The sequence below is a fragment of the Miniopterus schreibersii genome, assembly GCF_964146895.1.
Source record: "Miniopterus schreibersii genome assembly, chromosome: 15".
NCBI classification, from domain to species: domain Eukaryota; kingdom Metazoa; phylum Chordata; class Mammalia; order Chiroptera; family Miniopteridae; genus Miniopterus; species Miniopterus schreibersii.
Genome location: NC_138115.1, coordinates 17,026,494 through 17,052,330, shown reverse-complemented (window position 1 = coordinate 17,052,330; position 25,837 = coordinate 17,026,494). Strand labels below are relative to the sequence as shown.

Below are 25,837 nucleotides of genomic sequence, written 5' to 3'. Positions count from 1 at the left end.
ATGAATCTCATGGGATCACTGTCATATATGCATTCCGTTGCTGACTGAAATGTTTTGCAGCCCGTAACTGTACAAGGGAGCATCGTAATTGTTAGGACCCAGAGCTCTGGCTGAGAACTGTCCCCCTCCCTACCCGTTGGCCCATGCAGAAGAGGGCTTGCCCATCCCCCTCTTCCTCCCCGCGTGGGTTCCTGCAGTGCCTGGTGCCCCCAGGCTCCCTGGAGCTTACGCAGACCCCCAAGCCTAGTGCTGAAGTCACTCCCAGGCTGAGAAGCCCTGGCCCAGACGTGAACGAGCACCCCAGCCCAGCCCTCCTCCCCATCCCCGCTCTTCCCCTTCCTTCTGGCATTGGTGAGTTGAATGCAGACACAGAGCCCCTGGTACAGCCAAGCCTGGCCCAATCAACAGCCGACTGGGAGGCAGCTTGCTGCTTGAGGGTTGGACTGGTTCATTCTGTCCAGATTGTGTCTCATCTTCCCCAAGGGCTCTGAGGACTTCCTGGGGACCCCCCCTCCCCCCGCCATGGCCAGGGGCGTCCAGCCCTCTTTCCCTGGCATTAGTTTGTCCGAGGGTAGTACAAAGGTCTCTGCAGTTGGCCACAAGCAGAGCTGACTCCGGCTGAACCCAGGTAGCGGGGGGATAACTAGGCTGTGGTCACAGCAGTGAGGGAACCAGCAGTGGGTAGGGGCTGGAGCTGAGGCCTGCACAACTCTCTAAGTGTGACATCAGAAGCTCCTGGGCCAGTGGTCAAATGCAGAGTCCCAGGCTCTGAAAGCAAGGCCCAGGGACCTGCATTTTAACAAGTTGAGGGGAGGCAGTCCTGCACTCTCAGGATGGAGGACTTCTGGTCTGTGGTGCAGTGGCAGCTGGACCTTCTTGTTAACCCACCACCTGCAGCTCTGATGCCAACCTGAGGGCCACCTTCGCCAGGATGGGGCTGCCCTGTGCCCCTCTGCTTCTCTGAGATTACTGGTTAAGAGGATCGCAAGGAGCAGGGACAGTAAGCAAATGCACTTCCCTACCCTTGGAGATTACAGGGCTGATTATGGGGTTGTGGGTCTTTGGGGGAGGGGAGGTGGCGCTAAGGCACACGGGACAGTTCCCAGCCTCCCCGGGGCTGGTGGCTGAGAGTGAGGGGGGAATTTGGGGTGCAGCCTCTGGGCAGGAAGTCAGTCTGCAGTTCAGTCACCTGGCGGTGCCTGGGAGCCGGGAGCAGTTGTGGCAGTTGAGGCGGATGCCAGGGGAGGTGATTGCAGAAGGCCTTGGGACACCCAGGTCCTGGCCCAGAGCCAAGGGTGCCAACCTCCCTGCCTCTCCTTCCTCCCCAGAACCAGCACAGGCTGCATCCAAAGAAAAAACATTTCAGGGGCTGATTGATTTTTCTCAAAAGATATATTTACCACTCCTCTCAGTACATCTTTGAGCACCTCTGCCAGAAATCTCTCAGGAATGTGTAGAACCCCCCTCCCTAGGCCTTGGTGACAAGGCCCTTCACAGCTTGTACAATGGCGTCCTTGTCAATGCCAAACATCTTCAGCAGTTCGGCTGGCTTCCCGCTTCTTGGTACCTGGCTGACAGCCAGGCGGGTGACGGTGACGCCAGGCTCGCCCACTACTGCAGAGGACACCGCCTCACCTATGCCACCTGGGCAAAGGAAAAAGGTGATTCAGGTGATTTGGTCTCAGGGTGAGCAGTGGGTGGGTCCCCTGGCCCTCTGCTAGCCTCTGAGTTTATTCCCTAACCGAATGCTGACAGAGACGGCATACACAACACCCCTTTCCCATGATGGCAGCCGGAACAGACATCACTAATCAACCACTGTTGGGCCTTTTTTCATAAGCCCAAATGTGGCCTCTGAATCATTTTAATAATATCCTCTGGGCAGCTGTCATCACTGGACTAGTGTCTGCACTTGACCCCAGAGTCCAGGCCCATCTCCTCTCCTGTGGGGAGAAGGTGCTGTGTGGTTATGGAGGATTGCTTTGGAAAGGACTCATGAGACAAAAATTCTGTGGCTTTCCCAGTTTGAGTCTGCACAATAGCTACCTGTGGGACACAAGCCATGTTTTTTTCTACTCTTAGCAGTAAGATTGGAATCCCCACTGGCTTCCTGGGTGGCAGGGGCTCCATGAAGCAATTCTGCAGCTGAGAGTTCGCTGGGTCTCCAGGCCCAGCCTGAGGCCTAAGAGGCCAAGTCTCAGCTGCTCTGAGGACAGCTCTGGATTTCTTGGGCCACATCTGCCCTCTTAGGGTTGAGATAAAGGAGGGATGTCCAGCCTTGTGCCCCCTGGGCCCTCCCCTGACCCATCAGCCCTGGCTCTCTGGCCCAGACCGCTTTACCTTCATAGTAGTGGTCCTCCACTGTGAGGATCCTGCCCTTGGTAGCTCGGGCACTGTCAAGAATGAGTTTCCGGTCCAGGGGCTTGATGGTGAAAGGGTCCAACACGCGAATGTTGATCTTCTCTGTGAGGATAGAAGATGCAGGGACGTGGCTGAGGGGAATGGGCTGGATGCTGTGGGTTTGCCCTTTGATAAGCTCCCTGGGAGGGGGACTGGCTGGGGTGTCCTGAGAGCTGTCACACAGCTAAAAGCTTAGCCTGTGGCCTGCCCGTCCTAGGGAGGACCTGCTCTCCCCTTGTTCCCACTGTTGAGCTCATGTTTGCCAACCCGCAGTGGCTTGCCCCATCCTCTGCCGATATGTGGTGCCCACGTACTCCAGCATTCTGCACCCACCCACCTCCCGGGGCTCTTCCCTGGCTGTTTTAGGAACATCTGTTCTCTGATGCCTCTGAAGATGGAGGGAAAGCCAGAGAGACAAGTCCAAGTGTCTGATTTGAGATAAGCCATGTGCTTGTGGGTGATGGGGAAGGAAGCTGTGACTGCAGGCAGGCATGAGGGTGTCAGGTGAAGTGATGACCCAACAGAATGATCTCAGAAGGACAAGTCCAGCTCTGTCATGCCTCCTTCACTCCCTCCCTCTGGATCTCCATCCCTGTTGGGGCCAGGCTCCCCTAAGTCTCCAGCCCATCCTGCTCCTGCCCCTGCCTTCCTCCAGCTGCTCAGAGCTCTGTACATGCCCTGTTCCTTCTGCCTGGGCCTCTTCACTCCCCTCTTTGCTTATCAGTCCTACATAATCTGAGATTACTGCCCTAAGGATGCCCATGCCTGTCCTCTCCATGCTCAGCACAGCTGAGATGTGACATCTACTGTGATTCTATTGTAGAGGAAGCTAATACCTTTCTCTCTCACATTACCAGCAGCTAACATTTTCAAGCTCGCAATGATAATAACGCCAGGTTATTATTTACTGAATCCCCAGGGGAAGGTGACAGTGTTTCCATTTCATGGATGAGAAAACTGAGGCACAGTGATGCTAAATAACTTAACTAGTGCCCAGCTAGGTGGTGATTCAATCCTATTGGCAGGCCCCAGGGCCTCTGATCGGACCACTGTGCTGGGCACCTCAACTAGGGTCATAGGGCAGGGACTGTGGCCACTGTAGCCCCAGAATTTAGCATCATGCTGGGCACATAGTAAGTGCTCAAAGCGTGGCTATTATCACCATCATTTAATTGGATGAAATTAATTCTTACCCCCAAGACCTCGTATGCAGTTAGCACCTGATCTAAGATTGTTTGGGTCCCACCCTCCTCACCTTTCTTCAGCAGGTCAGCAGCAGCCAAGGCCTCATGCAGGGTCACCCCGGCTCCAATCACAGTCACTTGGTCATCCTTGCTCTTCAGGACCACCTGGGGGTGATACAGGGGGCCAGTGAGGCTCAGGGACTGGTGGCCTGAGGTGGGCCCTGGCCTCGGGCTCATTCTGAGGGGTTACCGGGACATGAACCACACTGACCTTGGCCTGTCCGATTTGGAAGTCCTCGTTGTTGCTATAGATGATGGCGTTTTCTGGGCGGCTGGTCCGGATGAAGCAGATGCCCTGGAATGAAACAATAACAGAGGATTACAGGACATAGCACATCCAACCTCAAATAGCAAAGTCTTTCTAGAAAGGCTTTCACCTTCCATTCACAAACGTCCTCCACACTTCAAACCCATGGAGGTGTCTATCAGTCACCTCATGCTGGCTGCCCCTCTAGGTGGGAAAAGGACTGTCTTGCCCCTGTAGCATGCACCTCTCCAAACACTCCTCCTGAGGGACAGTGGCCCAACAGCCTTGCCAGGCCCAAACCCGACGGGAAGTGAGTTTCCCATCAGGCAGAGTGGCCTCCAAGTGGGCTGCTCCCCAGGATGCATGCAGCACACCCTGGTCCTTGGGCACTCTGGTCTATGGCACCACGGCCCTTGGTCATGACCATGTTGCTCGCTATGTTTTGGTGAATCCAACTCAGGAAAGCCAGATAGATATCAACTGCCACATTGACAGGGCTGCCAGGATTCTCAGTGGAGCAAGAGCATGGTGATTGACTGGCAATGCCTGCCACGTGGCAGGAAGGATGGTGTGCACTTGGCTTTTCCTAGTCTAACTTCTACAAGCTACGAACACCAGGGGCAAGGTCAGGAGACAGCACTGAAGGGCAGTGAATGACCAGCTCTGTGCCTGCATGCTGGCCTCCCTCCTGTCCCTCTAAGGAAGAAAGCCAGGTGCCAGCAGAAAAGAGAACAGTCATGTGACCAACCTTTGTATTGGCTGCTAATTCCACCGCCTTCTCTGTAGACACCCCATCACTTGGGTAAAAGACAGTTGACATGGGGACTGATCGAAACATGGCCAGATCTTCCAGGGCCATCTGAGAGGGCCCGTCTTCCCCTGGGATGTGGGAAAGGACATGCTGAAGTAAAACCCCAATCCGTGGACCTGCTTCCCCCTCTTACCGCTTGGTCCAGAAATCCAGGGAAGTGACAGTGTAAGCATCCTGACCCCGTTCAACTCACCAATGGACACGCCACAGTGGGAGCCACAGAGGTTGATGTTGCTCTCGGAGATGGCCGCCATGCGAATCTGGTCGAAGGCCCGTGTGAAAAAGGCTGCGAAAGTGCTGCAGAAGGGTACGGTCCTGTTGCGTGTGGCACAGCCCACGGCGATGCTCACCTGGGGGCAGAGGGAGAAGGTGGCTAGGGGTTCTGTCACCCTAGTGGCTGTTAATTCTCCTCTCAAAGTGATTCCTGCACACCACAGACTCCGTAATCTGTTTCTAAACACTAAACTCCTTCGACTTGAAATAACCATTTTACTTGTCTATTCTTTTTTAATCTTCACTCGAAGGTATTTTTTATTGATTTTAGAGAGAGGAACAGAGAGAAACATGGATGTGAGAGAGAAACATCGATCGATTGCCTCACGTATGCACCCCCACCACCGATCGAACCCACAACCAAGGTACGTTGCCCCAACTGGGAATTGAACCAGCAACCTTTGGGTGCACAGGAAAGGCACTCCAACCAACTGAGCCACACTGGCCAGGGCTGAAATAACCATTTGAAAATTTCTCTGAAAATTAGTGTCCCGGGGAACATTTCCCCCCCCGTAGCAACAAGCAAAAATAACCTTTCAACAGAGCAGCTAGTTACGCTGGGCACAGATTATCCATCCTTCCTAACCTGTGCAAGCTGCCCGGGACGATCTCCTCGCCAGCCCCAATGCCTCTGCAGAGAGCAGTCCTCCCACCCCCTGAATGCCACTAGAGGCCCCAGCCCAGCAGCACTGAGTATGGGCATTGGTTCCAGGTCGGCTGCCCCCTCCACAGCTCTGAAATGCACTACTGACACAAGCCCTCCTCCCTCAGATCCTGGGCCTCCCCAGCTGCCAAGACTAGAAGCCACAGAAAGAACTTCAAGTTCAGTTGGAAAACTTCGGATGTATTAGAGCCAGTAGCCTCCAGAGGGAGGAAGTTCTGGGTTCCTAAAGGCCTGCAGGCCAGGCTGGGCTCCTCGGCCTGGAGAAGTGGGTATTTTGAAAACACAGGATAACCCGGCCGGGCGTGGCTCAGCGGTTGAGTGTTGACCTAGGATCCTAGGCGATCAGGGTTCGATTCCCGGTCAGGGCACATGCCCGGGTTGCGGGCTCGATCAATGACTTTCTCATCATTGATGTTTCTATCTCTCCCTCTCCTTTCCTCTCTCTGAAATTAATAAAGATATATTTAAAAAAAGAAAACACCCTCCCTTATTTTATCACCTCAGTTCTTGACGAGGGGCTGCTAACCCAACTGTGTGCATGTCAGGGGCCCAGAGCCTTGTGCATAAAAGGGCTCAGCAGACTTGACTGGTAGGCCCATCATGTCCCAGCCCAACCTTCCACCTGCAAGGCCCTTCACCCCCAGAGAACCCACTCACCACCATGCCTGGCTCACATGCAGCTCTCCTGTGTACCCCACAGCCCCGTTCAGCTCTTCTGTTTGCACTCATCCTGTACATTTACACCCGGGCATGACATTCCCCACAAACTGTGGCTACTTGAGGTCAAGGGTCAATGCTGGATCCTAGCTGTTCTGGGGTCTCTCTGGGTACCTGGGAGGGACCTGGCACAACCAATGTAGCTGCCCAAAGGAACAGAAGGGTTCTAGCCCTGCCCCTGTAGCCCTCAGAGCTCTCCCGAGGCTGTGGCTGGCCCTGTGCCCCCCTGCCCGCCCCTGGCACCCACCATGTTCTGCTCGGCAATGTAGCACTCGATGAAGCGATCTGGGTGCTCCTTTCTGAAGAGATCTGAGAAGGTGGAATTCTTGGTGTCCCCATCCAGAGCAATGATGCGGTCACTGGCGTGGCCCAGCTTGGCCAGGGCCTGCCCGTAGGCCTTGCGGGTAGCTATCTGCGAAGAGGAAAGTGGGAAGGCTGAGCACCGCTGTGGGCAGGTGTGAGGTATGGCCTAGAACCCTGCACAGTCTCTGGGGGGCTATACCTTTAGGGAAAAAAAGAATAAAAATTGGGGCAGAAAAAGGAAGCCTAAGAACACAATACCCTATGGAAAGTTAACTTCTGTAAGGTTGCCAAGGAGAAGTTCTACAACAAACTCGGGAGTCCCTGTCGTCCCTTGTCCAGCCCCGCTGTGGGCTATTTTGAGATGCAAAAGATGAACTAACATCCTCAATTTCCCCTCCCCTGTAAGGGTGTCTGTAAACCCACCCCACTCTGTGTGGGATACACTGAGAGTTTGGGAGTCAGAAAGCCTGACGCCAGCTACACAGATGGATTCACCCAGGGGAGGGCCCGGGAGCAGGGCAGGCCTCCCTAGCCTTTGCCAGGCCAGACAAAGGCCAGTCCTGAGCTCAGGCCAAGGCCCTGATGGGCTAGGGATGGGGGACTCAGGAGCCATGTTGCTTTGATCCCAGTGCTACTGGTAGCTTGCTGTGTGACTGTGGGGAAACCCCTTGCCCTCTCTGAGCCTCTGTAAGTAAATGATTCTAGTGCTGGTTGTTTCCATGAAGGAACTGGCAGGAACAACACTTCAGGGTTCCTCATTACCCTGAAGCAATCCCTCTCCTCCCTTTCCCAGCCCTCTAGAGACATGTCTTGGCCCCAACCTGGGGGAGCCAGAGAACCACGGCCACCCCACCCAGCTAGTCCGGGAAAGCAAGGCCAGACTCTACCTTGTCCCCAACTTTGTAGCTGGGTGGCGTGGGCATGCGGATGTTGGTGATGTCCACTGAGGGGGCGTCCTCCTGTGGGGGAGTCGCCAGGATCTTCTTCTTGCTCTGGATCTGGCTGTGGATTTCCTGGATGACCTGATCAGCCATGTTTTGGGGGAGGGGCTTCCCATGCCAAGACTCCTTATCTTCTACCCCTGTGGGTGCAATGCAGGAGGACGGGGGCCAGGTAAGACGGACACTCCGTGGGCCAGGGAAGCTACTCCGTGGGGCCTGGCGCCCTAACCGCTGAGGGATGGTCAGGGTAAAGGGAGGAACAGCGTCACCACAGTCGAACAGAGCCCTGTGCTGGGCACCACGGGGTCCAGACTCCACATGCCCGGTCCCCACTGACTAGACACCTCCTCTTCCTCCGGCAGTTCACAGCCAGAATGGGGAGGGAGCCGTCCTGGGCAGGTCGCCTGTCCCATTCTCTTCTGTGTCACCCCTGCAGCCTGAGCCCACAGAGAGGGGTGTGAGAGAGAAACGAGTTTCCTGACTGGGTCGGGATCTTGGCCATGAGGAGGAAAAGCGGAGGCCTAGAGCAGGGTGAGCACTGCCGATCGCCTGACGTATCCACAGAGCAGGCCACCACGGCTGGGGAGGGAGGCTCGTGCATACGGACCTGTGATCCCTCGGCCCTTGAAGGTCTTGGCGATGATGGCTGTGGGCTGGTGCTTGGCCTGGCCAAAGGCCTTGCAGAGCTCCTCCACACTGTGTCCGTCCACGATGACGGAGTGCCAGCTGGGGACAAAGGGGGGAGTGAGGGGCGAGGACCCAGTGCTGAGGATCCTGAGGGGCTCCCAGGGAAAGGCCTGACCTTGTTCCACCGCCCAACTGCGATCTGGGAAAGAGCTGGAGGAGTCGGGGAGTCTAAGAAGCTCCTGTTTCCAATCTGGGTTGTGCTTTCTCTTTTCACATTATTTCACTTCCTCCTGTTTGCTTTGAACAGAGTTTCCTTCTCTCTCCTAAGTAATTCAAAGCTTATTCCATTTATTGCCTCTTTGGTTCCTGATCTATTCATCTCCTACTGGAAGCTGCTTTGGGGACGATGCACTGGGTTTAGAATCTATTTGATTCTTGATGAATTTTTGGGCCCAATTGTCATTTACCTGATTACCATACAGATGCTGGATGTGGTGCTGGGAACTCTTTTAATTGGGCCATGTTGTCAAACATCAAGGGGAAAGCTGGGGCAGGGCAACCATTCTCTTTAGAGCAACCCCTTTTGAGACGCTTTATGGAGTATTAATAATAATAATGAAAACAGCAGCTGACATGTGCCAAGTGCACTCCGTGCAGGCACTGGGCCAAACCCTACACATATTGACCCATGCAAGTCTCACCACAACCCAGGGGAGTGGGAGGAGCCACTGCTACCCCCATTTTATAGACAAGTAAACTGAGACACTGAAGTGGAATAACCTGCTCAAGGTCACAAAGCAAATTAGTATGGGAGGCGGGACTTAATGAATCTGGCTTCAGAGCCACAAGTTTAGACACAGACCCAGCTGCTGGGGTTACAGTCCAAGCCCCCAGCTTGGTGTGGCCTTACGGAGGCCTTTGAGGCACTTTGTGGCCGTTTCCTCTTCTGGCCAACAGAGAGAATACTTGCTCTCTTCCCTCTCTCCCTCTGCAAGGTCAGTCATCAGAGGTAACAAACTGTTGTCTCCCGTGTAATCGGTCCCACAGCTCCACCTCCCTTGGTCACCGACGCACCCACAGAGGGCCTTCAGCCCCCAGAGCCCTGCACGCCCCGAGTCCTCCAGTCTCCTCGGCCCGGACTGAGCCCTGGCCCTGGGGCTCTCAGAGTCCTAACTGCAGAGTGGCTTGTATCTGAGGTGAGAGCCCCACTAACTGATGCCCCCCCAGATCGCCCTCCCTGCTTTGTAACACCTGACTGAATACACCACCTTTTAGGGCCCACAGGGGAGTCTGAAAACCCTTTCTCCCATTTCACCAGGAGAGGGGGCCTGTTCTCTTCCACAGGTTGGCTGAAGCTGGGCACAGGAGGCAGCCAGCAGACCAAGGCTCAAACCCCTGCATGTCCCCCAGCCTCACTGAGCAAGTGTGGTTCACACCGTGGGCCCCCACTCACCAAGGTAGGCATGTGTGAGAGAATGTTGTGTGGAGTCTCCAAGAACTACCACGCCACACAACCACAGAGGAACTCACTTAAAACTGGGCCTTAGCCCACAAATCCATGAGGTAGCCTGGGCTGCCACTTAAGCCCGAATACCCAAAGTCTGAAATTATGAGTAGAAACCTGAAAAGGGAGACTCAGCCTCCAGCTTCAGCCCCACACCTTGCAAAGTCCTGAGCACTATGGCTCCCGTGCTGTGCGGGTGCTCCAGCCACAGCCAGCCCCGTACGTACCCGAAGGCCTCGCAGCGCTTCTGGTAGACGTCCATCTGGTGCTGCAGTGGGGCAGGATCGCTCTGGCCCAGGCGGTTGATGTCAAGAATGGCAACGAGGTTGTCCAGCTTGTAGATGCCGGCAAAGGCCATGGCCTCCCACACAGAGCCTTCCGACAGCTCCCCGTCTCCCAGCAGGCAATAGACACGGTAGCTGCAGATAAGGAGTGGGTATGAGGCTGGCACCTCTCACATGGGCCTCCATGCTCCTGGCCTGTCCCTCCTAAGCCTGCACCCTGGGTAAAGGAGCCACAACCCGTGACGTGCAACAGTGCTCTGAGCTCCTTGATGCCCACCCCAAGTCCACACCGCAAGGAAAGGGCTGTGAAGGAAGCAGTCAGGAGCTCCAGAAAATACTGGCTGCCAAGAAAAGAAGCTCTAAGAGGCAGTAGTCTGGTCAGTATGATTTAGAGAATCGGGGGTGGTCAGGGCACGAGGAAAATGAATGTTCACCAGGCCAAGGACTCGCACTGTCAGGAGGAGCTTCAGCTGCCCACTGCAGGGCCAAACCCACTTCCCTCCACTCTCCCATGAACCAGAAGTGCTGGGGGAGTCCTGAACTCGCTGGTGGGCCAGAGGGAAAGGGGACCTTTCTGCTCAAAGAAGCTGGGCTGGGGAGGCTGGGAGGTGTGCCAAGCTAGCACCCTAGAGGGAGAAGCGTCAGGTAAGGAAGTACCAACTCAGGAGGGGACTCATGGTGTGACAGGTGCCTCACAGGATGAACTCTCCTCAAGGGCCTGAGGCTGGTTCTTGCCCAAGACAAGAGGAGCTAGGCCTGGGCTCTCTCCATCCCAGGGGCCTTCTCCTGCCCTCAACACAGGCAACCACGACCTTTTCAAAGGCAGAGTGATGTGGTAAAAACATCACTGAACTTGAGATGTTACCCAAAGAACAGAACCTTCCCTGGACCTGGGGAAGGGGGATGCCAGGGGGTGAGGCTAGAGGCAGGGAGACCAGTTCAGGGGCTCTGACCTCCCTCCCATACGTCACCCAGATGTGAGGGAATGGCTGAGGGGGCAGCGGCCACAGACATAGAAACAAGAACCCCATCATAGGCTGGCTCCTAGGGGCTCCAGCAAGGTGCTGAGCTGTGTGCTGAATAACCCTCTGGGGAAGGTAAATGTGATTGTTTTTCCCAAAACACAGACAAGAAGATAGCTTAAATGTGAAGATACTTTTCTGAAGGTCATGCAGTTGGGAGTAGCTGAGCGGGGATTCAAACACAGGCCTGACTGCGCAGTCCAGGCTGTGCACTCCCTGCTGTCTAGGAAGGCATGTCAGAGGGAGAAGCAGCAGGACTTGGGAGATACCCCTTTCCTCTGCCCAGCGTCCAGCTGCATGCAGTGTCCAGGGAGTGAGGGTGGTGCCTGGATGGGCTCCGACGGCACACAGCTGCCCTGCTGCTGCAGCAGCAGGAAATGGTTCTGGAGCTGGGGCCCTGGTGCTGGCTGTAGAGCCTTTGGGGCCTCTAGGCCTCCTTGTTGTAGGGCCAAGCCAAGGAGAGCTGGAAAGAGGGTGGGGACAGCCATGGCACTGTCAGCATGACTCAGCACCTCCACAGGCCAGTGGGTTAAGGAGGAGTCCCCCATTTTCCCCTTCTGTGGCCTCCAACAGGCCAGGCCACCAGTTACCTGGCCAGGAGCAGAAGGTCCCAGGGCCCATGCTCAGTGGCTTATCTGAAGGTGTGTCCTGCAGGGGGTCGGGAGCTCATGGAAGTCTCCACCTGATAGGGCTGAGTCAGAGGCCTATAGGGAACCCAGCTTCCCCAGAAAGGAATTCCATGGAAGCAGGCTGGCTGCCTTCCCAACCCACACCCACTTCCAAGGAAGGCAGACTGGCCGTTTGGGACCTAGAGGCTCAGGTCAGGAGGGCATCCTCAGGTCCTGAGGAAAGACACTGGAGCCCCAGAGAAATCAGGGCTCACCCCAAGGCTCCAAGTCACCACCATAAGGGAAGGGACCCTAAACAGGGGGCCAGCATTTGTGCAGGTGTTTGAAAACCTCCCCGAATGCCTGACCACAGAGGCCTGCCTGAACAGGTTGGAGCAGACCCATAACAGAACATCATGCAATCATTAAGCCAGACCTCGACAGTTACATGTGAGAAAATGTTCACGATGCTCAGAGTTTTCTAAAAAGCAGAATGTATAGGATTCAAATTTGTATGTTTCTTCTCACAATAATGAGGAGGAAATATGATACACTGAGATTTAAACGGGGGAGTGGCTACGAATAGAGAAAAATGTTCATTTCTTTTTAATGCTTTTCTGTATTTTTCAGATGAGTAAGTATTTTATAATCCAAATAAAAAAGTTAGTTAAAAAATAAATAAAAGTCATTTGATGTATACTCCCTGTTGATGGCCAGGCAGACATTTTTGGAGGCCAGATCTGCTCTATCAGGACAGAACCTCCGGGCGCCTGGCATGGCCTGATAATTCCCTTGACACTCCTGCCACCCCCTCCCCCCCAGGTACAGTCCCAGGCCCTGAGCCTTTGCCAACCCTGCTGCTGGGAAGACAGCTAAACCCCTTCTTTCTACACTGGCTCATCCCATTATGTTAGGGTCAGGAAATGACCCTTCACAGGGAATTACTTCAAGCAACTGTAGGGACTAATTAACTCACATCTCTGGTACTGTGCCAAATAAAATACTCTTAAACATACAACCCACTGTTTGTGATTTTCTTCACAGTGAATCACTTCTGGGGACTGGAAGCAAATGCTGTGCTGCCAGATAACACTGGCCTGAGAGGGTCTGGGACACCTCACAGTCCCAGCCACCTCCTGAAGAGTAGTCTCAGGAGCCCCTTCCCCTGCACACAGTCGGTGCTCACTGCAGTGTAGCATCCAGCCAAGGACCCTGCAGCCACCTGTCCTTGGTGGGCCTGCAGTCACCACCAAACCCCCACGACCACCCTGGCTATGGCCCCAGGACACTGGGGAAACCACTGCTGCACAGCTGGACCCTTCCTGCTGCCTGCAGGCCAGGCTCCATCAGCCCCTCCCCTAGGAAGTTTCCTACCCACAGGGCTTCCTGAACCTCCCGTGCTTCCCTTGGGCCCCTCAGAACAGTCTGGGGACTCTGAATATAAACTTGGGATGCATGCGTGCATGCCCTGGGTTCAAATCCAGCCTCCACCACATCTTATCTCAGTTTCCTCATCAGTGGGAGGGATAATTGTACTCAGTTGCCACTCAGCCCGTAGGGGGCTTATCAAGGTGAAAGCCTATAAAGCTCTGAGCACCAAGTATAAGGCCCTGAACTGTAATGGCATGAGAAACCATCCGACAAAAGTGCTTTCCTTAAAGCCTGCAGCCAATAAAGACTGGTCTGCAGGTCAAATGGGGCCACAGTAGACAGTCTTGTGGCTGAAATCTGCCTCAAACCACCTGGTGGGGAAGCAGCAAATCTCTAGGATCACATCACTTTCTCCAATGTTTCTTCCTGGCTGATAGGTGGGGTTCAGGGATGCCCAGAACCCTCCAGAATACACCATCTTCTCATTTCCCAAGGTAAAGGCAAGCAGCTCGGCCTGGGCTTGTGGAACTTAGCCAGGCATTGGAGGGTGGGCCTGCTGAGACTTCCAGGGTCCAAGAGCCAGGCTTGGGGGTGACACAGGAACTGATCAGCCAGAGTACTTTGGACAAAGAACATGTGGTAAGGAGCATGGGTTCTGGGCTCAAACCTGGCCCCACCAGTCACTATTAAGGGACTGTGGGCAGTCTCTTCATTCCTTTGAGCCTATTTACTCCTCTGGTTCTAGGACGAACCTCAGGCCACTCATGCACTATTACTCAGCTCCTATTCAGGTAAGAGGAGGTGCCTGGTGGCAGCAGTTAAGGCTGAACCCTTCCTAAAACGATCGAGGGTGTGGGTGGGGAACGGGAGTATTACCTGGCTTTGTCGAAGTATTTGCCGGTGTAGGCCATCCCGCAAGCGGCCCCAAGGCCCTGGCCCAGGGAGCCAGTGGCCACATCAGTGAAAGCTTGTTTCTGTCATAACAGAGGGCCACAGTTATTCACAGGGGAGAGAAAGCAGCAGCTCGCCTCCCAGGATCCTGGCCTTGGGAGCCCGCCGTGACACCCACATCCCCAGCCAGGCTTAGTTACGCAGGCTGGGTCTGCAGAAGGCAAGGCCGGGCCCCAGGGTAGCCTCCACCCAGAGTGTGACTCCTCATTCTCACGCAGCAATAACTGAGGGCGTGGTTCAAACACCGGCTCTGCCCACGAGGGAGTGTGACCTCAGGCCAGGAACTGAACCTCTTTGGGCCTCAGTTCCCTCATCTGTAAAGGGAGCCCACTTCGTCCACCTCACACCGTGGCCAGGAGAATTCATGACAAAACTAACAGAATACTTGGCCCTAGTGGGTGCCGAGATGGGTGGTGTGTGTGACAGTTTCCATGAACTCCAAACACCTGCAGGGATTAGCACCCTGGGGAGCAAACTGGGTCCCTTCCCTGGCGCATCACCACCAAACTGCAACCATGAACCTCTTCCGAGCTGCGTCTGTATGGCCGGGAAGGCCCAGTGGGGAAGGGAAGCTGGGTGTTTGGTGCTTGGGGAGAACGGAGCGAACCCCCAAAACACTTGCTTCTTTTATTCCTTCCTCACGTCAATGCCCTTCTTCGCCTTTCAACACCCCTGGCTCCTCAGTGGGTGCCCCTGCCCCCTTCTGACATGCCTTGGGAAACAGGATGTGGAGACAGAGGCCTGTGCAGCTACTGGTGGGGTACACTTACCGGGACAGGGTGCCCGTCCAAGTCGGAGCTGATCTTCCTCAGGTTCAGCAGCTCTGCCTCCGGCAGGAAGCCAGCTTCAGCCCAGACGGCGTACAGGATGGGAGCAGCGTGACCCTGCCAGGGATGAATGGTGGAGGGGGGGTCAGATGGGGAGCCATTCCCACCGTACCGTGAAACCTGGGGCCTGGCCATGCCTGCCGGCCAGGGACCCATTTCAAGGGAGCAACCAAGTGAAGGCCTCTTCCCTTCCTTTCATCTTCTCCAGCCAAGGCCAAGCAGGCCCCAGGACAGGTGCAGGGGGAGCACAGCTGTGAGGCCGCCAGAAGCCAAAACTCCAGCAGGCAGCCGGCTGCCCTAATCCCTGGTTTCTAGCATGTGAGTGGACTTGGACAGACTTCTAAGCTCTGATGCCCCAAGAGACAAGAGGCCAGAGTCAGGCCTGGGTACAGACGAATTTCAGGGGTTTGTGGCATGGCTGTGATTCTCATGTGGGAGGGGCAGGACAGGGTGCCCCATCGCAAACCCTGCTGCAATGCACCACCACCCCTGAGGGAGCAAGCCGTGGCCCAGGGGTGCTGGCACAGCACAGAAAACCATGTGCAGAAAGCCACAAAGCTATACCCAGACCTGGACCCAAGGCCTGCACGTGGCAAACAGGCACACCAGGCATATCATTTCCGTTGTCCCCTATTAATTCAGTCATTCTTTAACTTGTGTTAAGTTTACCAGCTGGGCCAGCACTGAGGAGGACATCAAAGGAAGCGCTGGGCCTGGTAGGCAGAGGAGCCTGGGCCAGGGCTGGACTTATGCTAGGACAGACAGGTCCCCTTTGAGATGCCTGCCAGCACCTTCTCCTGGGTCCAGGGCCCATGACACCCAGCCCCAGTGAAAGGCATCAGGCTAGGCTCCTACCTTGGAGAGCACAAAGCGGTCGTTGTGCTGGTTCCGGGGGTCCTGGGACTTGTAGCGCATGGTGTGGAAAAAGAGGACAGCCATGATCTCCGCGGCGCTGCAGCAGGATGTGGGGTGGCTGTGGCCCAGAAGAGAGACAGATACGTGCATTGTGGCCCTGGAGCCCTGACCTACAGGCTCACCCTAGCCCATGTTCAGGGGCGTGGGGGTGAACGTCCCAAGGAGTCAGAGAGAGCCATGTGCTCCTGTTCCCTGCAACATGGGGGTTGCACCCTCCCAGGGCCAACAGTTCACACCCTTAAACAGTTCACACAACTAAAAAATTCTGGGGCTGCACTAGAATAAGAAAGGAGGGCCCAGGAGACTGGGCAGGCTAGCACAGACCCAGTGCCAGGCAGCACCGAGGCTAGGGTGTGGCTGGTGCCAGTGGAGCCCAGTTCTGGCCTTGTGGTTCCTAGCAGGAGTTAGGACCCAGCAGCTGTGGCCCCTTGGTGACTAACCAGTGAGCTATATCCCAGGGGACTGCCTAGGACTCTGCCTACTTGTGAGGGGCGGCCTGCCCTCCCAGGCCCCACCAGTGCTGGTTCTAAGGCCATGGGCAAGGGGTAAGGAACTGAGGCTCATGGAATTACCACAAACCTCCCAGCTGCCTCACAGGGCTGGCCGTCTGAAAACAGGCTCTAGGCTCTCCAATAGCAGCACTGGGCGACTTGGCAGCTTTTTAAATCAGCATTTTGAGGGCTGGTGTAGCCATTGGGAATCATGATTTTGTGCAGAATTTAAAAGGCAAACACAATCTCATCTATGAAGGCTACAATCATGAAAAGATAAAAATCCCTGTTGCCTGTGACAAGAGCTGAGGTGGGGCTGACAAAGGCCAGGGCCTGTTCTTCCAGCCCTAAAGTGGTGGGGTCAATGGGTCCCCCATTTTTTAGCTTCTTGCATCCTATTAATTGCACAGTTATTTGAATGGCTACCTGGCAAAGGAATTAACAATATAAAGTGCAAGCATTACATCCTAGAGATGAGACTTGTTCAGGTTCAAGTCTCTCAGGAACCACCAGATTACTCCAGTCCCTGCCCCCAGGATTGAGGCTAGAGGTTGGGGTTCCTGCTGGGACATGCTAATTCCTGGCTAACCCTGCCTGAAGCCCTCTGCCCACGGTTTTGTTGAGGGAACATGTTTCCATACCACTCTGCCATGCAGGTCAACACAGCCCTGACAATGTTCTTTGAGGTCCTTCACGCTAAAACACGCCCAATGCCAAACCCAAGGGCACATGCAACATCTGGAGCTCACATCCGCTTCCCTCCGCCCCTGCCAGTTGCCCCCCTGCCCCCGCCCCTGGGTTAGGGGTGAGTCACTCCCAGCACAGACACATTAGTACAGAAATTCAGAACTGTCCATGCTCGTTTTAGTACCCACATTCCCAGCACACAATCAATCGTCTTATACTTAACCATTTCTACGAGCTCCTTGGTCATGGGGAAAAGACACTAGACCTGAAAGAGGGAGGTGAGGAAATGTAAACGGGAAACTTTTCTCTGCCTCGCAGGGACCCAAATTCCTTGTCCCCAGTGCCGAACTTCAGATGGAGGACATCCCAGTCAACACCGTCAAGGCTGACCTCCTGCCCTTCCCGCCTCCAAGAGCAGCCCTGTCCCTGAGGAACCCTGTTTCAAAAGTCTTGACCCTGTTATGAGAGGAGTGGGGGAAGGATGTGGGTAGATGGTGGGCCGAACAGCTCTGAAGAGAAAGAAGAAAGGCAGGTGAGGGGGCTGTGCCTGCCCTGTCCACATCATGATCCCAGGGTGATTCTCCCACCATGTCAAAGATAAATGGCGAGTTACAAGCACTTTCTGCATGTGGCGAGAGCGTGCCCAAGTCTGGGCGGAGTGGATGTGGAGGGAGAAAGAAGGTCAGCCACAAAGAGACATCAGAAGTTGAAAATTAGTTGATTTTAACCCTTCCTAGCTAGACCCATGAGGGGTGAGCCTGCAGTATTTAATCCCTTCTAAAGCCTGCATCTGGCCACACTGCTGGCCCTGTCTTCACACCCACCAAATAAAAACATACAGAATAAAGGATTCTTAGGGGCCAGGTGTCCAACCCCCTTTCAGGGACTTCCCTCTGAAAAGTGTCCCAGGTGGAGATATGAGCTGTGTGACCTGAGCAAGTGCTTCACCTCCCTGAGGCTCAGGTTCTTCACTTGTAAATGGGGATGCTAAGTGGGGGTGGGGGTCCAGGAGTCCCATTAAGATAATGCATTTGAAATGGCCAGGTCCATCAGCCACCACCATCTACTGGAGGACAGATGCCAAATCTCTCAGTGCCTCCACCTCCTTATCTGTGGGCTGGGACTGGGACACCTCCCCACCCCCTTCCCCAACCACTGACCACAGGGCAGGCAGGAAAGAAGAAATGAGCTAAGGATTGAGACAGGGCTCTATAAAGTGTTGGGCACACATAAAACACAGTTACTTTTACATTTAATCTATTAGAGGGCCTTCAGGGCTGAAAATGTATTGAGTCTGTGGCCTCAGGGCCTGAGCTTTTCCTGTAACCCTGTCCCCCTCGGTAGGGACAACTACAGGCGGAGGCCCCATTCCACGGTGCTGTGTATGTCACACCCACGGACACACACTGGCTGGATATATGTGGGGGTGGAGTCAGGGTGGGGGGCACTGCAGGGTACTTTACCCAAGATACACGGGAGTTACAAGTTTGTTCAAAATCCCCGCCTTGGCCTTAACAGTCCATTTAATTCAGTCTATGAAGGTAATGCTGAGAGCTTAGACCTAGGCCTAAATAAATTAAATTTCTCTAAGATGCCTCCCATCTGGGGAAGAACACACATTCTTCCAGATGTTCCCTGGCCAGGAGGGTCTCTCTCATCTCTTTAGTGCTCACTCTGCCTGCTCACAGGTTTCCCTGCAGGAAAAGTGGAGAGAAAACCCCTCATCCCTCTGGTTGGGCTCCCCTCCATTATCAAGATACAAGAGCTGTCAGCTTCCACTGTATGCACGCCACACACACGCCAGGCCTGAACCACAGGCAGTCACCACATGGCTTGTCTGCAAAGGAACCAACCAGGGAGGCCAAGCACCTCTAACAGCCCCATCAAAGTCATCTCAATGCTTAGAAAAACGTAAGAAAAAAAACCTGTCATGGAGAAGAAATAAGTACCCTAAGAAGAAAGTAAATAAAAGACAGAAGAGCGGAAAACCACTAGCTAAGATCCAACTCAAAAAGTTAGAACAATAAAGTTGGCTCAGACAGGAGAAAGAAGATAAAGAACAAAATTCATGAAACAGGGAGCAAGTATACAATTTTTAAAAATCAAAGTCAAGAGTTAATTCTCTTTTTTTATTTTTTAAAAATAAGTTTTTATTGATTTCAGAGAGGAAGCGAGAGAGAAACATCGATGACGAGTGAGTCATTGACCGGCTGCCTCCTGCACATGTGGGCATGTGCCCCAACGGGGACTCAAACTGTGACCTCCTGGTTCATAGGTCGATGCTCAACCGCTGAGCCACACCAGCCGGGCAAGAGTTAATTCTTTAAAAAAAAAAAAAAGACTAAAAATGTAGCAAACTTCTGATAAGGCAGGATCCAGGAAAAGAAAAAGGCAATGTTAGAAATGGAAAGAAAGGCTTAAGAACAGATGATAAAATACTCTGAACAGGATACAAAAAAATGTAAAAAAGGAAAATGTCTAGGAAAAAATAACTTACCAAATCTGACTCATGAAATAAAACCCGGAAAAATCTTTCTTGTTGTTGTTAATCCTCACCTGAGGATATTTTTTCCATTGGTTTGTTTTTAGAGTGGAAGGGGGAGCAGGGGGGAGAGGCGCAGGAGAGCGAGACGTCACGGTGAGGAGCATCGACTGGCTGTCCCGTATGTGCCCTGACCAGGACTCAAACTGCAACCTTCTGGTGTACAGAACGACACTTCAGCCAACTGCGCCGCCCCGCAGGGCTGTAATGTCTTAGGTACACACAGGTTCATTATTTATAACGTATGTACAGGATTTATATTATGTTCTTTTTTTATGCATATAGTTATAAACAAACGAACAGAGCCCCAGGATGCCAGGGCATAAGTGAACCTCAGAAGCAGTCCTTGTTCTCTGAAGTGCCCCGACTCCCGCCTGGAAAGACTCTGCCTCCACACCTCAGAAGGTTTCTTCAGAGCTCTGCCCACGTTATTTCCGAGAAGCCCTCCTTGACCACGCTACCTAAAATCTCTCTTCTTCCCCTCACGCACTTGCCACCACCCGACATTACGTGGATCCTTACTGGCTGTCTGTCCTGCTGCAATCAAGTTCCAAGAGGACAGGGACTCTGAGCCTTCTCACTGTTGTATCCTTGGGCCTTAACAGCACCTGGCACAAAGTGCACAGATAAATAAAGGATGCGTCCTGGCTCCAAGACCCTAGGGATGTGACCTGTACGAGCCTCCGTTTCCTCGCTGTAAAATGGAGACATTAATAGAAGCTGACTGAAGGAGGTAGTGTGGGTAAAGAGCCTGGCACAGCGCACAGGCAAATGGCAATTGCTCAGTAAATATTAGCTCTTAACATGCCAGAGATAGAGTCTAACCTCTTCCTCATTTTGAGGAAGGGACCTCTAAGGTCCACAGACGGGAGCTGACTTGGCCCGAGGTCACACAGTCTGCCGGCAGAAGAGCTAGGACAAAAGCGAAATGCTATGAGGAACTGAGGCATGGATAAACAAAATGAGGAATATTCAGCAATCAAAAGAAATGAGTAATGATTCATGTAACGGCATGAACGACAGTCCAAACATTATGCTAAATGGGAGAAGCCGCACCTCAAAAACCGCATTCTGCCTGCGTTCATTCACAGGCAGGTGGGATGGGCAGTGGCAACAAATGAGCATAAGGGATCTTTCAGGGGTGATGAAGCATCCCAAAATGAGCTGTGGCAAATTCACTAAAACTTACTGTAAATCGCTGTTCATTTACTAAAAGTCACTGAACCATAAACTTAAAATGCTATGATCTGGCCCTGGCGAGTTTGGTTCAGTGGTTAGAGCATTGGCCCACGGACTGAAGGGTCCCAGGTTCGATGCCAGCCAAGGGCATGTACCTCAGTTGCAGGCTCCATCCCTGGCCCTGGGTCGGGTTGGTAGGGGCACATCAGGAGGCAACCAATCAATGTCTGTCTGTCTGTCTGTCTCTCTCTCAGGTGAGGATTTGAGGATTAAAAAAAAAAAAAGCTATGATTTACAAATTAGACCTTAATAGAGCTGTTAAAGATTTGTTTTTAAAAAAGAAAAAGGTGCTGAGGGCCCAGCAGAGGAAGTTCTCGAGTGTCCACACCTCTTTGCCCAGTTGCGCAGTCTTCAGAAGTGACATCCAGCCCATGAGTGCAACTGACTTCTGAACAGGAAACCCAAACAGTACGGGCCAGGTCAGCCAGACCCACCAGGTCACCCCAGCTCCGACCAGTCCACCCCTGAGTGGACTCCACCACACTACTCAGGATAAGTGCACAGAGTCTGCCTAAGGACCTGGCTCTGGGCAGGTCCTGCCCTGAGAGTACTCCAAATCCAGGGCAAAGAGCTCTGATCTGAGGCAATAAGGGAGTCCCTGATTTTGTGGGACCAGGTTCTAGTGACAATAGGCCTGCCTAAATTTAGAAGCAAAGTCCAGGGGTCAGAGCTGCCACAGAGCCACAGTGTGGTCTCAGCTAGACCCTAACCAGGGGGCAGCACCTGGTTTCTGGCTTCAAGAAACACTGGCCACTAGCCCTGCTGAGTTACAGGGCAGCCAGGTGTCTTCACACCAGGTTGGGAAATGCTGCTGCTGGGGTAATCTCAACGGGCTTCATTCTTGCCTCACTCAGGGCCAGGACTGGGACAAGGCAGCAGGAATGAAGAAGCAGGCCCCAGGCATGGTTTTCTGCCCAGAGAGGCCAGAGACCTGGAGGGGCCTGGGCAATGAAGGGGCACTCAGCCAAAGCATCCCTGAATGCCACAGCTAGGTACAGGGATGCACTTCCAGCCACTTCAAAGACACAAGGATGACGAGGATGTGAAACCTACAACAATAGCAGGGGGTAGGACCCCTGAGTTTGTTCACTCTGGTCTCTGTCACACTCCTGAGGGACTCAGTTTGAAAACCATCTATGAACTTCTCCTTTAAAGATGGGAAGGGCCTTCCTGACATGGGTACAGACCCTCTGAATGGAGCCGGAGCCGGGGTTAGATTCCCTTCTCCCTGTGTCCACCAGCCAGGTCCATCAGGCATTAGCGGCCAAGTGTCCTCCCCAACACAGTGGGTCAGAGCCCTGGGAACATGTTAAAAGCACAGCCTGCACCTCCCAATTCAGGACTGCTTCTGTCCTCAGATGACACTTAGCACTGTTTGGACAACGCCACAGTCTAGCCCTGGTCAGTGAGAACTACGAAATTATTACCACCAGCCTCAGCAGCCAAGTCCTTTCTGATAAAGCCAATGGGTTTCATTTTTTTAAAGCTCGATGAGCTGGACCCTTGCCACAGTTTCCTCAGCACGTGGAGGAAGATGACCCAGAGGAGCTCTGGCCACCGTGGATGCTGCCTCCACAAAGAGTCCCCTGTCCCTCAGCAACCCTGACACAGAAGCCAGTGTCCTCCCTCCCTAGGCCCTGGTGAGGTCCACTGACACAGGGTCAGTGATGGCACAGGAATGGGAAAGCTACCAAGAAATCAGGACCTCACCGAATTCTGAACCCTACAGCCTGGGTCCTCACTGACAGAATGTATGAGTGCAGCCCAGCCGGTGTGGCTTAGTGGTTGAGTGTCGACCTATGAACCAGGAGGTCATGGTTCGATTCCCGGTCAGGGCACATCCTGGGTTGTGGGCTCAATCCCCAGTAGGGGGCATGCAGGAGGCAGCTGATCAATGACTCTCTGTCATCATTGATGTTTCTCTTCCTTTCTCTCTCTGAAATCAATAAAAACATTAAAAAAAAAAAGTCCGAGTCCAGCCTGTGTAGGTGGCTATGAAAGACTTGACCAAGGTGCTGTCAACTTCAAGAACACAAGCTCCCCCAGAAAGGGGACATCTGGACAGGATGATCACTTCGCTTTGACCACCCCCCACACTGGCCACGGCCTCAGGACTGAGCCATCACTTGATGGAACTCATTTACTCCAGTGAGTAGACAGTGAGCTCCAAAACAAACATCTGGTGACCAGAACACTCCTCTGATATCAAGTCTTCCAAAACGACTTTTGTGTGCAGACAGTTCTTGTTAAACACCTTTCAAAATCGCTGTGATAGGGTTGTATAGCAATGTTACTTCCGTCTACAAAATGAGTTTTCTCTAAGTATTTCTTTCCTGCAATTTTTACCACACTCATAAACATGAAGAAATCGCTGTGTTTTACACATTTTTTCCCCCTTTTTGCTTATGGACATTGAGTTCAGTCAGTTCCTCTCAAAGACTACAATGTAAACCTGGGTGTAAAGTCTCAGTTGCCACAGAGTATCTTTTCCTCCCATGGAAATCAGAGTTTAACTGCCTAATAAAGATCCAGGAGACCAACTCTAAATCCCCTCTCTTTGGGAGCCCCCAACAGTTGTAAATGTTTCAGTTCTCTCAAAGTGCCTTCAGACTGACTGGTATCTGCCATCAATCCTCCTGATCTCCCCATTTCCAATTTCTCTCCATTCTCCTGCCTGCCCAAGAAGTAGTCCTGACAGTGCAAGCCCCTCACTGGGTAGCAAAGAACAGCTACCAATGACCAGCTTGGGCAAGTCACTTAACACACTAGCCTGTTTCCTCATCTATAACATCTGTACGTAACAGCATCTATTTCACAGGGTCTTTCTCAAAATACATGAGACAATATTAGCCATAAAGGATGTTCTGTGTCACACCTGAGATACTAATTGGCTCAGTAAACTTACAATCATCTGCAGGTCTCATCTGGCCCTGTAAGATGCTCAGATGTGTAATACTATTTAGTTGGGTAACTGTTATGTCTCTCTAGCTAGATAGCTCTTAGCACACAGTAGGACTCAAAAAGATGCTCAGGTCAAATCACTCCCTGAAATGGTCAAGGGAAGGGACCCATAGTACCCAGCAAGCAATACAGTGTGCAGACCTACTGTGTTCCAGGCTGGGGAAAGGGGCATGGAGAATAAGCCCGGTTCCTGCCTGGGCAGGGGCTGTCACACAATGGGTAGGACTGATATGAACCCAACAGAGATAATAGGTCCAAAGTGTGCACAGGGGTGGGGTGGAAGGGAAAGGACCTGCCAAGAGAGGGCTAATCCTTTCTGGGTGTCCTAAAGCCATAAAGGGATAGTCCATTCCCACCCTTAAGGTAAAAAAATATATATACACTTATTAACAATATAGCCTGTATAAAGCTGGCCAGAGGCTAGAATCTTGTCCTTGTTCTAAGCAACACGGCTTCGCTAGGAAGGTTCTTGGAAATTGCCCCCACCCAGCCCCCAAATTCATTTCATGAACCCAGCACACCGGTATCTGCAGCCTCATGCCAGGCCCCAAGGGAGGGGCTGGAATCCTTGAAACCACCAGTGTGTAGGAGCTCCTATTGTCCCCATTTCAGAGTAGGCGAGGGACTCTGCCCTAACGACCCGCTGGATGCCTCCGGCTGTACAGTAGCCCCTATTATTATCACTGTCCCTCCAGTGGAGGTTTCTTGGGATCAACAGCCTTTCTCCTGCTCCAGGGCTGACCCCGAAAAAACACTGGGAGACAGGCGCCTCAGCCTCAGCCTCTGCCCGGGGGAAAGTGCACCTGGGGGCTGCCCTGGGACCAGGTCCTCCCTTCTCTCAGCCTTAGGAGTCTCCCCTCTCCAGCCCCACCCCCACCTCCCTCCAAGTCCGACCTAAGGCCTCCCCTGCACACAGGTGCCAGGGCTCCGCGTCCACGGGCCGCCTTCCTCCCCTCTCCCCCCATCCCACTCGCCAGCCCGGAGTCTCAGCAGTCCCCGGTGCAAAACCGGGCCCCGCAGCCCAAGGTGGCAGGAAAGTGAGGTGGCAGCGGGGAGGGGCCGTGTGAGGCGGGGAGAAGGACAGGCCCCAAGGTGCCTGCAAGGCGAGGGGTTAAAACAGGCGCTCTCGAGTTGGGCAGCTTGGGTTCAAATTCCAGCTCTCGCCGCGCGTGACCTTGGGCGACTGACTTAAGCTCGGAGCCTCTGTTCCCCCCACGGCGCGCGGAGAGGGTCGGGCGGCACATGGCCCGCCGCTCGGCGGGCGCGCAGTCATGGTGGCCTCGCCCGCGGGGCCGCGCGGCGCACGGGGCGCGTCCCCCGCGCCACAGCGCAGCCGGGAAGCCGGAGTCTCCGCCGGGGGAGAGCCGCGGCCCGGCGGGCGGAGGGGCGCCGGCAGCCAGGCGCGCGTCTCCGCCACCTGGCCCGGCCCCGGCCCCTCCCCGCGGTGGCTGCGCGCGGCGCCGCACGGAGTCACGAAGACGGCTCCCCGGCCCGGCCCGAGCCCGCGCTCACCCCGAGCCGGCCGCCGTGGTGGCCTGGATGGAGCTGATGCGCAGGCGGTTGGCCGTGTCCTTCAGGGCCTGCAGCTTCTGCTGGTCGGGCTTATGGTACCCCTCCATGGCGCGCGGGCGAGCGGGAGACGCGGGGACGCGGGGACGCGGGACGGCGCGGCGGCTCCGGCGCAGGCAGGCGGCGGCCGAGGCCCGGCGCCGCGCGGGGGCGCGTTAAGACTCCCGGGCCCGCCCGGGGGCGGGGCGCCGCATCACCCCAGGCCGCCGCGCCCCCGCCGGCCCCGCCCCGGCCCCGCCCCGCAGCGGCCGGGGCTCGGGCCCCCGGCTCTGATCCGGAAACTGAAGCCGCGGTGCGTCCGGGCGCCCGGGCCCGGCGGGAGGCTCTCCGCGCAGCCTCGCCTGCGCCTGCTACGGCTCCGGTGTTTGCGGGGCAGCCAGGGGCGCAGTCGCGGTGGTCGCCGGGCACGCACCGCCCCGGGCTCTGGGCCGGGCGCGGGGTTCGCCTGCCGGCCCGCGCGTTCCCTGCAGGTCGCCCCGCCTCCTCCTTCCGCACGGGCCTGGGTGGAACAGAGAGGGGGGGCCTCCCTGGACCCCTACATCACATGGGAGCAAATTGCGACTGGCAAAGCCAGCGAGGGCGCGGGGCGCGGGGCTCCGCCCTAGCCGATCAGCCCCATTCCTCAGCAGCGGCCCCAAG

General features: G+C 54.5%; 1 protein-coding gene across 1 annotated transcript; it reads right to left on the bottom strand.

Annotated features, from left to right (window-relative positions):
- Positions 1 to 1,373: 1,373 nt before the first annotated feature.
- On the bottom strand, positions 1,374 to 25,374 carry TKT (transketolase). Its single transcript, XM_081159396.1, has 14 exons — positions 25,142 to 25,374; positions 15,650 to 15,767; positions 14,738 to 14,851; positions 13,893 to 13,990; positions 9,959 to 10,150; positions 8,208 to 8,326; positions 7,547 to 7,740; positions 6,604 to 6,768; positions 4,896 to 5,052; positions 4,640 to 4,770; positions 3,856 to 3,939; positions 3,656 to 3,749; positions 2,341 to 2,463; positions 1,374 to 1,644 (listed from the first exon to the last, which is right to left on the bottom strand). Exons 1-14 carry the CDS (start codon positions 25,246 to 25,248, stop codon positions 1,469 to 1,471), a joined length of 1,872 nt encoding a protein of 623 aa, XP_081015522.1. The 5' UTR covers positions 25,249 to 25,374; the 3' UTR covers positions 1,374 to 1,468.
- Positions 25,375 to 25,837: the final 463 nt, after the last annotated feature.

What these genes read in the sequence shown, in the direction of transcription:
- TKT (XM_081159396.1), bottom strand. Translation starts at nt 25,248, where the DNA reads ATGGAGGGGTACCATAAGCCCGACCAGCAGAAGCTGCAGGCCCTGAAG. An exon ending in TGGACGGGCACCCTGTCCCG is followed by an intron (nt 13,991 to 14,737) that starts GTAAGTGTACCC and finishes CTGTTATGACAG; the next exon opens with AAACAAGCTTTCACTGATGT. An exon ending in TCCAAATCGGACAGGCCAAG is followed by an intron (nt 3,750 to 3,855) that starts GTCAGTGTGGTT and finishes TATCACCCCCAG; the next exon opens with GTGGTCCTGAAGAGCAAGGA.